Genomic DNA, 16,768 nt, shown 5'->3' with positions numbered 1-16,768 from the left:
TCTGCATGAGATTTCTTTCTTTCTGCACACTATTGCTTCTGCTCCCGGATGTCACCGTTGCAGTTTATCCGTATCACCAACCCGTAGGTCCCATCTTTCGCCAATCACATGAAAGGTAGACCGAGCGGTGCGTCTTAGTAAGTGCTAGTTTCTTTTCGACGCCCCGGATGAGCGTCATGTCTTTATGAGAAACTTCGTTGACTTTCCTTAATCGTGCCCATAGATCGACCTGCTTTGTTATTGGAGAAGTTTGGGACCCGTAGGTAGGTGTGGTGGTGTCCCAGTGCTACGTTCAATCGTTGGGTGGACGAAGGAGTAGTGTTCAGAGAGGGATAACACGAAGCGTCATTAAGTTTTCCTGTTTGCCTATTGTCATCTTATAAACTATCATGTGCACTTAATGGCGTGTAAAACGTGTGCAAATCTAATGAATCTGATAAAAATAAATAAATATGAGTTCTTCAATAGTAAAGGCAACTTAACTGGTAAAGACTTTATTAGATCATCATACTGAAATCAAATCTCTTTTTAAACGTCTACCCTCTGTTAAAGGTGGGGGGGGGGGGGGGGGAACACACATTTCCATGTCCTGTCTTAATTCTCACATCAGCAGAAAGTAAAAGTCCTGGATGCAGATACAAGGTAGGCCGTGATATGAACCGGAAAACAACCTTTCTGTCCTCTTAATATATATATATGGGTAGGCCCTAAAAAGATGTTCTGAATTTAGCCACTGGCAATTGCTTGAAAAGCTTGATTAACAGGACAGAGAAACTCAACTGATCCGTAAAAAGGTTAAATTTCTTTAACGAGATCATTGTAGCGAGTAAAAATTTGTTCTTCTTCCGCTTGGCACTGAGGTAGTGACAGATAAATAAGGGGAAAAAGAAAAGGTGATTGCTATCTGCTGCTCATCAGTAATCCGGTGGTATATCATCAATACAGCAGCAAACACGTGATGCTTTCAGGCTCCACTTCTAGCTAAAAGGATCGCTGCTTCCACTTTTAAAGCTTTCAAGTATTTGGTCAAATCAGAAGAATCTGTACAGATTTGCTGGAAATTGAACATGTTTGTGAGTGAATAACCCAGAGAATGCAAGCCTGCTTAGAACGAAGTTATTGAAAGTGAAAATGATAATTGAACTCCAAAGATGTACATAACTTACCTTGAGGGCAAGCAGCATCAAACTCATTAAAACTCGATTTCATGAAATGTTGGGCGATGGCTCCAACACAGGTTCCACACTGGGAGCTATGAAATGTCACATTGAAACCAAAAAAATCCTCAGCAGCTACTTGGGCAACCTTTCCAAGGTGTATAAACAGCACCAGAAATGTTTTCCTACTCATTGCTCTGAACATCCCAAGCTTGTTTGCTTTATCAACTGTATCCAACACAAGAACATTATACCCTTATATGATGTTAAAAAATAATATTTCAAAAGTTCTCATTGCTAAAGATATCAAATACTCCGAGGATCAAATGAAGCAAATGCAAAAACAAGTTAGCAGTGCAATGATGAAAGAGTGGAAACAATTTCTATAATCAATAAGCTAAATCCTTCACCTTGTAAAAATACTTCTTCCTTAGTTTGATGGCCATGCGTATGCATCTTTTTACATTAATTTTCAACATGTTGTCATTAAACATCTGTAATAGAAAAAAAAAATGAATATTAGAATATAGCATTATATAGCATTTGTAAGAGAAACAGATATTCAAGGCTCTCAGATTTCAAGAACACACATCAGCTTAACATCAAATATAGTAAATTAAAATATAGTTGAGCTGCATAGCACAATTAAAGGTGTACAATACTGAAAATGAAAGAAATTTATAAACTTGAAATAACCTCAGAAGGAAATACAATAAAAATGTCCTAAAAGAAGGACAAACTTTTTAATTAAGAATTCACCTAGTTCAAAGTGAAACTTTGTCAGATCCTGAATCAATTCATCAGGGTCAAAAAAACAAGAAAATATTATGATTAGATAACAAAATAGAGATTAAACAAATAATCCCATACGAAAGTTTTCTTCATAGGGAAGTTATGACTTATGAAAGAGAATGAAATAAGGCCCACTTATATTAAAAATAGAGAAATAAAATGAAAATCTACCTTAATCACATCATCGATCGAGTGAGTTTCTCTCATAATCTTTTGGCGGTTGATGATAAGAATAGCTGCGACGCAGAAGACAGGCAATTCATCATCACTGTTCCTTGTTGATACAGACATACTGCAAGCCTGCAGCTGATCATTCTCTGCCCAGCAATTAGTGGTTGACAGACCACAAAATGGACGGATTGAAATGGATCTAGCCCCATTGCTATATTGTGCAAAAAAATCACCATTTCTGCAATGTAATCTTGTCTTTTTAAGTTTTCTTTTGCTGTTTTCTGTCTGATCCAATCTTATTTCTCCACTTGAACTTTTTCTAAGTTGCAAGGATAATGGTTTGAGGCAATTTGAGTTTAATTGCTGACATAGATCTTCATCAAAATCAGCAGCCCACATCATCTGGGGGGGGATCAATAATTAAAGTGTAGAACAGATAAAGCGTTAAAATGCCATATATAAAATATTAAAGGCATTCCAAATTAGCAATTCATGCCCAAAGAGCAACCCTGAAAAATAAACTTGATCACGAATCTGTAAGGAAGCATTATTCATGGGCTCATTTAAGCTTAATACCTTTAAATTGCAAAGGACCATGACCTTGATGTTCTCTACTCATTGGGTTTCATAGTCACAGCAGCAATAACATTAGTTTATATTAAAGAGCTTTTCTTTAAGACCAATCGTCTATTGCATTCAAACTGATGATATACTGAATTCCTGGTTGGTCACGACTGGCTCCTAAAGCAAACCACAACACCTCCAAAATTATTTTTTTCCCTGCAGAACTTGATGGATGATTAACACCTAATATCATTTATAATAAGGACATCAAGTAAACAGATCTCCGAGAATATGCATGTGAAACCTCAGTAGTTACAGCTAACAGTAGCCTGCCTATATAACTCTCAGACTCCTAAGAAATGGGGTTTACCCTTACCATCTAAAGACCAAAGTTACAAGATTCAAGATCGCATGAATCTGGAAAAAGATCAAAAGCCATTGTCAGATACTGCTCTAAACAACAGATTGAGTGGTTGGACCATTCTGCCATAATTTGGTTCAGTTTAACACAGTTACCAGTAGTCATGTTGATACTATTTTCCATATAATAAATCTCAAACTACAGCTCCTTGATGTAATCAAGAACTCATTTATATGTTTCCGTTGAAAAGTATCTAGATTTAATCTAGGTTTAAAATGAATTAACTAAACTTCAATTGGGAAAATCTCAGTAATAGTGTTCTTTTAGTTGATACTCCTCCATTCCCAAAATTTCAATTAATATTTGTCACAGGTTTAATTTTCTATAAAGGTTCTGATTTCTCATTCTGGGTAGAACTGACATGCATGGTATAAATTTCTTGGGATTTAGAATAAGAGAGGAACGGTTGAAGTGATGATATTCTTATAACAATTTTTGCAACCATTGAAACAACTGAAAGGACTGTACCAGAGTGAACCAACACACTTTACTTCAAGATTTTGGGTAGTTAGGAAACGATATATCTTGAAGTTAATAAAACTAGTATCTCAGAGAGAATAGGAAATGCTTCTACTCATAATATGCTGGAGATGGAATTATGGATAATATGTGCAGAAACTATTAAAGTTGATTCAGGCATACAACCGTGGAAGACCTTAAGAGAAGACCTTAAGAGATCCATGAAAACAAAACGAGTCGCTCATGTCGGACCTTTTTATGAGAGGCACTGAAAAATCACATACAACTTGAACAAGAGTAGTAAACATGATTTTATAGCTTTTAGATTATCTCCAGACATTCAATCTTAAAGATAAATTCAAGGAAATGATCCATGTAGTTAACTCTGAAATAGTTCTTGTGCATGCCTTTATCAAGGTTTTGAATTTCATGCACAAGTATGCCAATAAAATCTTTGTATGATATGTACTCACTGCAGTGCAAATCAACAAAGGGTTTTTGTCCGTCACGTGGCTTAGTGACAAGCCAAAGTAGCAGTTACACACACTTGGCATGATACATAATAATGTACTGATGCCTATGTGAGCAAGATACCTGTTGACTGGCATGAACTGTGCAGAACCAGCACTTTTGTTCATATTTAATGTGGTGGTTCTTAATGTTTGAATCACTAAGATCATGTCATCTTTTAAAAGAGAGTTCGGAGGGCTCTGTGTTTACCTAATTTAATTAAATTTTATCTAACATGTTAACCTATTTGTTTTTCATTATTTAAATCCAACTCGAAGACAAGTCCCTTCATATAGAAAACTTCAAAAACTAGGAAATGATGAGGCATGTAAAGTACGTTGAGTAAAATGCTTATCAATAGTGAATCAAGCAGATCCAACAAAATAATTGAAGGCCTCTCAGACAAAAACTCAATCAAGCATCTCCAAAAAAAAAGCTCCTACAAAGGAGCAAAATCCAGCCATACATGTATGAAAATTTTCAATCTTGGTGTCAAGCCTAAAACTCTAATAAGCAGAAAGCAAATTCAATCATGTCCACACCTTGATTATGTTTTAGGAGTCTCTTTAAAAAGATTAAATGTGATATTTTCATTTGCATTCTACAGTACCATATGCTCAATGACAGAGAAAGTCAACCCCAAATGGTTCGGACATTACTGTTTCTTGTTATTGTTGTTGTTATTGTAATACTACCATACCATGAATGAATTCATAAACTATTATTGTATTCTTTACTACCACCGAAATATTATTGCCAGATCAAAAGTAATAGGTAAAATTCTAGTACCACTATCTATGGATGAATAGATATTAAATTACAATATCCAAGAAAACCAAATCAACAGATAGAATTAGTCAACTTTCTGGAATTAACATCTTCAAGGTACAAACCTCCCACATACGAAGGGCCTCATCAAAAGATAGTTCCCGACGAAAAAGAACCAGCAACATTCGGAAGGCAAAATGAAGACTTTCAGCACCTATGGCTGTAAGATGCCCAAACATTTCACCATCTATTAGTTCCAATATCTTCCATAATGTTTGCAATTGCTTCATGACTCCAGTCGGCCCTTCCATCTGAAAATTTTCACGCTGAAAGAAAATGCAATAGATATTACTCCCAAAAGATCGAGAAGTCATAAATTAAGATATGGTAGATCAGACAAATATGTGATTACCATTCTTCGGAGAAGCATCTCAAAGCACCAAAAGGCATCTGCATTATCCTCATAAAGTACGACAAAGGGCGAAAGCAAATCACTCATTCCTAATATCAATCAAACGAGAATCATTTAATGGTTAGGATGTATAACAAGTTTAAACAGTCAAATTTGCACCAAATTCAAGTACAAGTGCCAAACAAGAAAATAAAGAGGCAATGATCTAGGTACAACCTTGACAGTATCCAGTGGATGGATCAACCCATGCATAGACAGCCAAAATATCTGACATTCTGGCCATATTTTTTGAGTCTCCATAAAATTCAAGATGATTATCTGTCCTCACAACATCAACAACTACAAAACCAATGATTATCAGCTGAGAGAAAATCATGTTGGACAAGATAATAATGAAAGAATTTCCTTCAATTTCATTAATAGGAATACTAAGTTACCAATTCGATGAAGTGTCCATAGCCACTCAGAAACTCTATCTTCATTGGTGACCAATGCATTTGTTGGCGTCTCACCCATTGCACCTGCCTGTGGAACATCCAATATCCTCAACCCATTGACAACATCCTCTTCAAACACCATTTCTTTTGTCCCTTCAACACACTTCTGACCATCTGAATGAAAGAGGTTACTCTCATTGTTGCTTGCAGATGGAAAATCTGATTCCATAATCAGATCCTCATTGTTGTTGATTTGGAAGCTATACATGTGTTGATCCCCCAATCTTGTTGTACCTTCAAAAACAAAAGTTCTATCACCATGCTTCTTATGCTTCTTACTTTCACTCTCATGACCACCATCTTTCTCGAATAAATTAGTTACAGGAAGAGGAGGAAAATCATAAAAACTCTCGCTGTCATAATGAGGTTCATTGATTTCACTCTCAGATTTCCTTGAGCAATAATTACAAGCAGCACTGTCTGTGCTCATTCTGGTACTGACTAGCTCAGTTGAATTACCAGAGCTTTTCTTTCGGTATGAGTACACTGTGTCCATATAGTCATTATCCATATCATTGAATGAGTCCAGCTTGATGGTAGTATCATTAGAAGTATACCCACTAGTAGTCACTGATTTCCCATCACGATTGTCCTTGGATAAAGTCCTTACATCCATAACTTTGGACCCAACAATGTAAGCTAGGTTACCCGTACCAATGCTAGAGTGCATCATTTGGCATTGCTTGATTAGATCCGCATAACGTTCCCTGCATTACATGTAAAACACCACCATGCATGATTCCCACCCTAGGAGAAGCTGGGGATGCTAGTTGACTAAATAAAGCATTCTACAATAATAAGAAATACACCAAAATTGATCCAATGAAAATGCTACAGATATTTTGTCATCCAACTTAAAGCTTAATGATTAAAAAGTAAAGTTGATATCTACTCAGAAAGTGGAACCAAAAAAAGGCAAACGACAGATAAACCATAAAACAACTTCCAATAGCAGTAATAAAAAACAAACAAGCACTACTAGTAATTAATACAGATGGGAATCATAGCCACCACAAGATTATAGCAGAAATCTCTACCCTTATAGAAAAAGGAAGACCAATTATGCATCTGACTGAAATATCAAGGTTAAGTTTCAACATGTAGTTATCAGCAAATGTCTATAAAAATGATAAAAATGATACCTTCGGGCCATCCTTAATTGCCTCCGATATTCAGCAGTACTGCTCAAAGCATAACAACCAAGGAGAAATTCCCAGACTTCTGCCCTTATTGATGGATCTACACCCTGTTTTTACAAAAGGAAGGTAAAATATAAGAAATAAATACAGGCACAGAACAGTAGAAATTCAAGGAATAGATCACTATGATTTATCAGCAATAGACATGAAATGTACATAGGTGAGTGAACAAACAATTATAAAGAAGTATCATGTCCACTCTTTAACGAAGATAAGAGCTCTTAAATTTAGAAGTATATATCATATTCTAAGAGATTGCATATTATAAGCCCTTCAATGTAGATAGGAGCTGTAACCATGATACCAACAAATGTGAAGAATCTGGAGCCGACAGTTACAAGATATGGAAGAATTACAGAACACTGAAGATTAGCACAAATTGAATAACATAAAAGCTTGGAAAGAGCATGAGAAGTGCCCCAGAACTTACCCCTAAGACAATCAATTTAAGTGCTTTTTGAAAGCCTACAACCTTCCCATCAGTGTCAAAAATTGTTTGCCACTTTTCTGGTTTGAGCATCTTGTTTCGCTAAATCATAGAAAACTAGATAAGAAATTAAAAAAAAACTGTATGCAAGACTGCATTAGTAACACACATACAACTGTATTTAATGAATTATAAGCAGATACATGTGACTGCATTCGATGAATCATAAGTACATTATTAGTTAAACATGACCTTCCATGTATATCAAAGCACAAGATAGGATAGCTAGAAATCTACATAATCGTAAGAAATATAAATTATTTAATGACTATGAGCTGCAAAAATGAAATACAAAAAAAGTTGCTAGGTTTATAAAGTAATATAACAGATAATATAATACAACAACAGCAACTAGAAGTCTTCACATTGAACAAGTCAAATATTGCACCAGCAAGAACCTAGGGTAAGAGAAAAGTTATACTCTTAAGTTAAGATCCTAGCAAGAAATGGATGAGCTTGTGAAAACCAAGTACCAGGCTCTTACCAAGGATGGTCCAGCTCATGGTTTTATATCTCAATAGCAGACCCATACTGGTCTGGTACGGGTCTGGTATGTATCAGCAAATTAACACACTGTATGTCAGCAAACCAGTTGGCACCGAGAAGGATGGAAGCAGAGGAGGAGGAGGAGGAGTTAGAGGAAGAAGAGAAGTCTCGGAGACAATGAGGCAATGGGCAGCAGGAGGCAGAGAGAATCGAGGAGGAGAGACAGAGGGGTGGAATCGGGAGGGAGAGAGAGAGAGAGAGAGGAGTTCGACTGAAGAGATAGTTTGTCGCTGTCAAGACTCAAAACTCAAAAATATAAATTAAATTAATTTCAAAATAATGGATGGTACAGACCTGCCACATGATTTTTAATACCTTGTCAAGCTCAAGTCAATGCTGATCAGACAAACCATATCATAAACACTAACATAAATTTTCATCTTCCAGCTTAAATGGATACTGAATGTGCCAACATAAATGTATCACTTCAAAGTGCAAAGTGACAATCATGTCAAAATATAAGGTCCAATATCAAAATCATTTGAGACAACAAAAGGCTTAACTTTAACTATTCTGAAATGAATCCTGCACCATGGATGAAAAATGGGGTAACCAACAAGGAACGAGCCACCAGTTTATCACAGGATAACAAAACGAATAGTTACTTTGGTATTAAGGTCTTCAAGAGTTTATCGATCAATTAGTAAGTTATCTGAAATGCTGTGTTATTCATCAACAGCTGCAAGACACTGCAGATATTGTCAACCACCGTGCGAAGACAGCTTGGTTCTCTTTCGCAGCTTGGTGCTCTCTAGGAGCCTTGTGTCAAATTACAAAGTGAAATATTTGTAGATAAAAATCTCTTCAATCATCACTCGTTACAGTTTTTCCCACCATATTTGTCCAGATATTGGTAATATTCAAAATATCTTTCCACCATCTTAGATGAAAAACTTCCTCTAAGCTAACTTTTAAAAAGTGTTGGTAATAAAATTAACCTGGTCCAAAATAATATACACTATAGCTAATAATATGCTGAGATCATGCTCTTCATGGTATGAAAACCGTGTAGATAATTAAAGAGATTGAATGTAGAAAAAAAGTATACAAAAGGTTTGCACAACCTATAAATGAACTAACATTGTGGACAAGAAATTTATACAGTACAAAGCACCTAGAGTATTGAAACTGTACAATCATAAAACTAAACTACAGAGTCAGCTTAAGAGAAAGAATAGATAACAAAACCAAAATAAATTCATTTCAATGATTAAAGTTATGGGGTGTGCCTATAAGAACTTAAGTTAGTGGGAGGAGAATTCTAGGGCAATGGATGGCTCTTGTATGTAATTTTAGGATACTGAAATGAGATAACTGCTATAACTCACAACTGCAATGTAATTGGTAGATATTATGTATGAATTTGCCAAATCAAAGTTATTTTTTCTTCATTTTGTGGGTTCCTAAGAGGAGAACAACATTTTATTTAAGATTAAAAATCAAAGAATATGAGGCGATGTGGTGGATGTAATTTACCATCGTGGAAAGATATTGTTGGTGTCTCAGAGCTCAGAGCATATAACACATATAGCATAAGATACATAGAATCTCATAGTGCAAAAAGACCATACAAGAAAACTACATTTGCCGGTATGATCAGACTGACATAAGAAGTTTGCTTTTCAACAGAATAAAGATTCAGGAAGTCTAAAGGACCCTTAAAACAATCAACTCAGCCATCTACAGAAAAGATTCAGCAAAAAATTGATCATGAATACTGCTGAACAAAGCATCAAATCTGGTTAACATTAATAATTTCATTTGACCATCCTCCTGCATTGAACTTTTTGCATAGAAGATATAAGATAGAATTCATATCCCAGAACATGCATTTTATTTGAAAATTTCATATAAGATACTTTCATAATTAGAAGTGGAAGAAAGAAAAAAAAAACATAACTAAAAATTGTAATTTTTTTATATATAACAACAAGGATCATGGTTTAAAAAATATGTACATATTAAAGAGGACACAACAACCAATGTACATACTGTTCACTGTGGAGAACAACTAACTTTACCTATAGTTTGTTATGAAAACAATTGACACTTGGTAGATTCTTAAGGTACCATCATTTTGATCTACCTTATGAGCCAAATCATGCTACCATTTAGTAATGACTGGTTACAGCAACTAAAAATCAGCTTAAAATAAAAAAGTTCGTCCTTAATGGCCTCAGCATCCACCTAAACCCCATCTAGGCGCTCGAGTAATATAAATTTACCATTGCATGGACGACTTACTGAAAGCATCTTCACAGTTTAACAGCAAGTGAAACAGGACGGTTTGTGAGAAGTAAGTGTCTCAACAAGCTCCAGGTGACCAACCTTGGCGGGCGAGTGATACAGGCACGGTTCTCCAATCTCTCTTACCATAGAGCTGACTCGGTGGAGGTTCACCACACCAGAACTGCCACACATCCATCTTGTATCCTCTCCGTCAACAGACATTATCAACTCTTTACCTTCTTCTCTCCTCCCCATTACCTGAATCCATAAGCAAAACCCAACGCGCTCCCACATCAAAACAAGCAAAATTAAACCTTTAATCAGAATCGACATTCAATAGGCCCATCCAAGCCCCAGATCGAACCATAAAAAACCTAACGCCGTGCAAGCAAGGAACAGAGAAGATCGATGCAAGTAACGGAAGACTAAAACGAGCAGCAAGCGAAGAAGATCCACGCTTCCAACCCCACAGGAATTCAGACAGTTACCGACCCCCTAGAAAACCGATTCGAATCAGCAAAGATTTAACAGCGACAAGAAACCCGAAATAAAGGACCTCGCGACCGACCGAAACGGACATCGTCACGAAGAGAACATGGAGAGCGAGAGACGGATGGGGAGCAGAGAAGCATTGGGTGAAAGCGGCACCTCGAAATGGATGAGATCGGGAGGCTCGCGGGCGCCGAGAAGCGATCGGAGAGCTCCGTCGCCATGGAGCGATGCGGTTTCCCCTCGCCTTCGCCGTCGCCTTCGCCTGTGCGTGTTATTCAATTGTGTGTGAGACAGAAAAGGGGAAGAAGGGATCAAAAGAAATTAATATATAATCGTAACAGCAATTTGGCAGATTCCACGAGAGAAAGAAACCGTCTTCGGTTGTTGGTTTCGTCAAATCACGCACCCATTTGGGCCAATTTGGGTGCGTTTGGTGGCAATCGGTCGGGTCGAATCAAGTAACTCCGTACCGAACCCATCCGTCTAGACTAGTGTATCGATCTCGGACTCGATGCGGGTCAACGATTTCTCGACTTGAAGGGCCAGGTTAAAATAGAGTCGAATGAATCAAGTAACTCCAGATCGAACCCATCTGTCTAGACTAGTGTATCGATCTCGGACTTGATGCGGGTCAACGATTTCTCGACTTGAAGGGCCAGGTTAAAATAGAGTCGAATGAATCAAGTAACTCCAGATCGAACCCATCTGTCTAGACTAATGAATCGATCTCGAACCCGAAGCAGGTCAACGATTTCTCGACTTAAAGGGCCAGATCAAAATAGAGTCGAATGAATCAAGTAACTCTAGATCGAACCCATCTGTCTAGACTAGTGTATCGATCTCGGACCCGATACGGGTTAATGATTTCTCGACTTGAAGACCAGGTTAAAATAGAGTCGAATGAATCAAGTAACTCCAGATCGAACCCATCTGTCTAGACTAGTGAATCGATCTCGAACCCAAAGCAGGTCAACGATTTCTCGACTTAAAGGGCCAGATCAAAATAGAGTCGAATGAATCAAGTAACTCTAGATCGAACCCATCTGTCTAGACTAGTGTATCGATCTCGGACCCGATACGGGTTAACGATTTCTCGACTTGAAGACCAGGTCAAAATAGAGTTGAATGAATCAAGTAACTCCAGATCGAACCCATCTGTCTAGACTAGTGAATCGATCTCGAACCCGAAGCGGGTCAATGATTTCTCGACTTGAAGGGCCAGATCAAAATAGAGTCGAATGAATCAAGTAACTCTAGATCGAACCCATCTGTCTAGACTAGTGTATCGATCTCGGACCCGATACGGGTTAACGATTTTTCGACTTGAAGGGCCAGGTCAAAATAGAGTCGAATGAATCAAGTAACTCCAGATCGAACCCATCTGTCTAGACTAGTGTATCGATCTTGGACCCGAAACGGGTCAACGATTTCTCGACTTGAAGGGTCAGGTCAAAATAGAGTCGAATCACATATGAACTCAGACATCATCCATACAACAAATGTGTATATTATATATTTCTATATGACTACTTGGAATCGTTATGTGCATGCACATCACATTATCTTCCATTATGCTCATAAAGTGACCAAAAATTGAAATAGTTATAGCACATTCATTGCTCATCCTCTTCCTCCATCGTATTGCCTCTTTGTGATCGTCGTCCTTTAAGCTCATAAGACTGCCCAAAACTATATGTAACTGAGATTAATGCAATTTCTTTGATGGCTACTGTGATTAGTGCAAGATACATTCACTAAATTTGTCACTTGTTGGATAAGCATCATATTAGAAAAGTGTTATAGAGGAAAGTAATTTTAAATCATCACCGTATATGAAGAAAAAAGAAAAAAAAATATTTAAATCTTGCTACATATATCATTTTTCAAACGTAAAGCATCTCCCCATTGACAACTTTGTATTGCACTTTAAAGATTTTTAATTTTTTATTACACTTTAATTTTTTTTAAATTAAGTTTCAAATTATACATGCATACATACATACATATATGCATACATACGTATATACTACATAATACATACATGTATATATATATATATATATATATATATATATATATATATATACATATATATATATATGTGTGTGTGTGTGTGTGTATTATTACACTTTAAATTTTTTAATTAAGTCTAAAATTTGTAAGTTTCAAATTATACATGCATGCATACATACATACATATATATATATATACATATATGTATATATATGTATGTATATATATGTATATATATGTATGTATATATATGTATATATATACATACATATACATATATATATATATATGTATATATATGTATATGTATGTATATATATACATATATATACATACATATATATACATATATATACATACATATATATACATATATATATATATATATATATATATACATACATATATATATATATACATACATATATATATATATATATATATATATATGCTAAAACCTAAAAGCTTAAAGGGAGGCACATGAATCACCTACAAATTTTAGCCTAGAATTTTCAAGCTTCAAATTAAATGTGATGGTCAGTGGCTTGGGTTCTTCAACTCAAATATGACTTTGCTTGGGTTAGATTTTTCCTGGTGCTTCTAATTCTAACCCACAAGTTCCATCTACCTCAAGGATAAGGTTAGGTAGGAAAGTACTTGTGATCAGAGATTATAAAGTCTTAACTTGGATTGTAGGATTATGTTAGTTCTTTAGCTTCTAATTTATGATTTTTTGGAAAATATGACCTGAACTAGAGAGATTGGATGGGACTGGTGGGAAACTGTTGCATCAAAATTCAAGTTAAATTGGATTCTTTTTCAATCTTATTGATATAGGATTGAATAAATTGAGGAATTAGGTGTAATATTTTGATATATTTCAAGTATCCATTTCAATTAGGGACCTTATCCATGTATGTCAAATAGGACCACAACTTGCCTAGATTGAGTTAGGATGGGAACTCAATCTATAGGCATCTATGAGGAGAACTTACAGTTATGATAGTTGAGTTTTGTCCAAATGAGAATTCCAAACTTTACATGACAATGACAGAAGTCATTATCAGATTTCATGGTATTGTTTTTTCTCATTTTAATACTAAATTCCCTTTTATTGAAAGCAACAAGACTTCTATCCATCCCTTTGTAAAATTGGATGGGCAAAGTTGATACAGATTTGGTACCATTTAAAAGAAATTATAAGTTTGGATAAGAAAATTATATAATTATTCTCCACTTCAAATTCATAGATATTGTATCCATTATTAGATGATAATGGTAATGAACTAATTATCTGATCCATCAAACAATACAATACATATAATATATATATATATATACATTGAATTATATTAGCTAATGAACTAATTTTTTCAATATTATATATATGCATTCAGATATTTAAATCATTCATACATGTCATAGTTATTAGCATCCATCCAATCACAGTTCAAATTTTTACAAAGATAAACACGGAAATAATTAAAAATGAAGGATATTTATCCAACTCATAAAGAAAATAAAATAAACATGATTCCAGAAAAGTCTTTCAACCCCATTCTCCATCACATGATGGAGCAGATCTCGTCATTCCCTCTGTCAATATATAATAAATAATACATGGAGGAGGTGAAGAGATAAATATTCTATATTAATAAATAAATAAATATATATATATATATATTTAAAATTAAGGAAAACGTCGTGTCAGCGTTTGCGGGCGGGCGGAAGCGGTCCACTGAAATGAGCTTGGAATCTAGTGCTGAAGACGGTAGATCTCGGCCCACACCTCCTCGAACCACTCGCCGACACGTGCGCGGGACTTGTCCGTGCATCCTGCTCTCCCGCCCGCCTTCGGAACCCGCGCCTGACGTGATGCTCTGCGTGATGACCAAACTACCCTCGACCTCCATGCATCTGCCCTTTCACTAATCTCCCACTTAATGCTCAGTCGTAAACGTGATTAGCAACCTTAATTGTGTAATCTCTTCCCCATCCATACCATTCTTTCTCGTGTCTAATGTCACCGCTCGCTAAATCGGAGTCTTACGTCATCCGTCCAAGAAGATATGTCACACGTCCCATCTCGAGAGCTTGGAGTGATGTCGTTTGACATCGCTCTACACGTCCCGGAACAACGATCGTAGAAGACCGTCCCATCTCTCGAGGGTTAACAATAGTGATGTCAAATCGATGCATCATCAACTCTCGCACCACAGTATAAAACCTCTGGTTGACCTCCGACCAAGGGAAGATAAGAAAAAATAAGGAAAAAAATAATCCTTCTCGTTACTAACTTGCTCGTCGGAGGGGCCATGGTCGGGTATCACCCGACGGAGACCATTTTTGTAGGAGGGTGATCACTCATCGACGGTAAAGGACTCGGCACGGAAGTATGATCCGCCTGGCACCAAGGAGTCGCCAATCAGTCCCGATCCCGACTAACGCCAACCAGCACTCCATCCCAAGAGCTCGGGTACCTCATCATCTGAATCGTCCTGCAGAAAGCTTCCGACATCGGCCCGTAGACCTAGTCATGCTGACTCACCGTATATCTGTTCTCTAACACCCCTTTTTCTGCATCAATATCTTAAGGTTAATTATTTTGGTAAAAAAGAATTATGATTCGAATTTTATTTACGATAAATATAAGATGTGTTCATATTTAGAGTTGATGATGTCCATTGATTTGATTTGATGGGATGGCTTGTTTTTAATTGTACTGTTAGTAAAATGACCAATGTATTTTTTGCATGAAGGTTCTTTATTTTTGTTATAAATGTGATATGAAATGGTAGTCTTAATCCTCCTATTAGTCTTAACCATCAATTTTCACATTCCAAATGTAATCTAAAGAAAGACACTCTCCCCATTGGTTTTGGCAGCACAATCCCACTTTTTGATGTCATCACTTTCCGGCAATTTGACCTTTCTTTTTTTTTTGAGCTATTTGGCTGGTCTTTGTTTGATGTACTTATATCACCTAATGCTAATCCCACTTTTTGAAGTCATCACTTCCGGCAATATTGACCTTTTTTTTGTTTTTGAGCTATTTGGCTACTGTTTGTTTGACGTGCTTATATCACCTTTTGCTAATCCCACTTTTTGATGTCATCACTTCATGCAATATTTACCTTTTTTTTTTTAGCTATTTGGCTACTGTTTTTAGATTTTGGACTCCACCACAAAAAACCAACAACAAAGATGTAAGAATTTTGTTATTCACTGTCATGATTTTAAGAGGTTAATTAGCCAATCAATCTTTTTATCCAAAATATTGATCAAAATATTATTTAATTTTTTTTATAAATTAATCTGAATTTTTACTAACTTAAAATTAATTAAGATATTATATTTTTTTATTTAAAAGTTTATATTATACATATGAGACGATGGCTTTATATCGTGACGAGTCCTCTAACTCCATCTACATATAATTTTTTTAATTTAAATTTATGATCAAATTCTAAATTAACTTTGATACTAAATTTTACGATCCGAGTTTAATAGGTTAACTAGCATGTAAACTTCATTTTACGTAAATTATTAGTCAAAATACTTAATTTAAAATTAATAATAATATATTTATCAAAATCTTATAAATTAATTTTTATTTTTTTATTTTTAATATAAAACTAATCAGGTTTCTACATCTACAATTGAAAAAAAACACAGAAAATTGGCAAAACTAAATCTTTACATGACAATGCTCACAGTCAACAACCCAACAAAGTCTTTGGTCCACATGACCCTTCATGTGATCCCTTCAACATGCACCCACCTATCAGAAATCACATTCAATCATAATGCTTCCATTTCTTAAGGTAATGGAAAACATTTATTTTTTTTGTGTCTCTGCATGTTTATAGAAAAAGTTTGATGATCTGTCTTTTCTGAACACAGTTGAACAAGTCTCTAACTAGACAAAAACAAAGGAAAATAGTTCTCCATGCTTTAAATTTGATCTTCTCCACAAATACTCTCAATCCACATTGCATTTGGTTCTTGACATCACAAGCAATATCCTTTTTTTTTTATTTGACAGACTTG

At 35.7% G+C, this 16,768-nt stretch overlaps 1 protein-coding gene across 2 annotated transcripts; it reads right to left on the bottom strand.

Moving 5' to 3' along the window:
• Nucleotides 1–655: 655 nt before the first annotated feature.
• On the bottom strand, nucleotides 656–11,018 carry LOC135615565 (uncharacterized). 2 transcript variants are annotated; one of them, XM_065114227.1, is made up of 12 exons: nucleotides 10,861–11,018; nucleotides 10,312–10,470; nucleotides 7,381–7,479; nucleotides 6,894–6,997; nucleotides 5,692–6,458; nucleotides 5,471–5,593; nucleotides 5,255–5,343; nucleotides 4,968–5,168; nucleotides 2,121–2,522; nucleotides 1,568–1,651; nucleotides 1,167–1,385; nucleotides 656–1,054 (listed from the first exon to the last, which is right to left on the bottom strand). In XM_065114227.1, exons 2-11 carry the CDS (start codon nucleotides 10,465–10,467, stop codon nucleotides 1,347–1,349), a joined length of 2,064 nt encoding a protein of 687 aa, XP_064970299.1. In that variant the 5' UTR covers nucleotides 10,468–10,470; nucleotides 10,861–11,018; the 3' UTR covers nucleotides 656–1,054; nucleotides 1,167–1,346. The 2 variants fall into 2 exon arrangements, with proteins under 2 accessions (XP_064970299.1, XP_064970300.1); XM_065114228.1 differs by lacking the exon at nucleotides 7,381–7,479.
• Nucleotides 11,019–16,768: the final 5,750 nt, after the last annotated feature.

This window comes from Musa acuminata, chromosome BXJ2-6 (genome assembly GCF_036884655.1).
Source record: "Musa acuminata AAA Group cultivar baxijiao chromosome BXJ2-6, Cavendish_Baxijiao_AAA, whole genome shotgun sequence".
Lineage (NCBI taxonomy): Eukaryota > Viridiplantae > Streptophyta > Magnoliopsida > Zingiberales > Musaceae > Musa > Musa acuminata.
The sequence above is the reverse complement of the archived record's forward strand: the minus strand, read 5'-3'. Positions and strand labels throughout refer to the sequence as shown.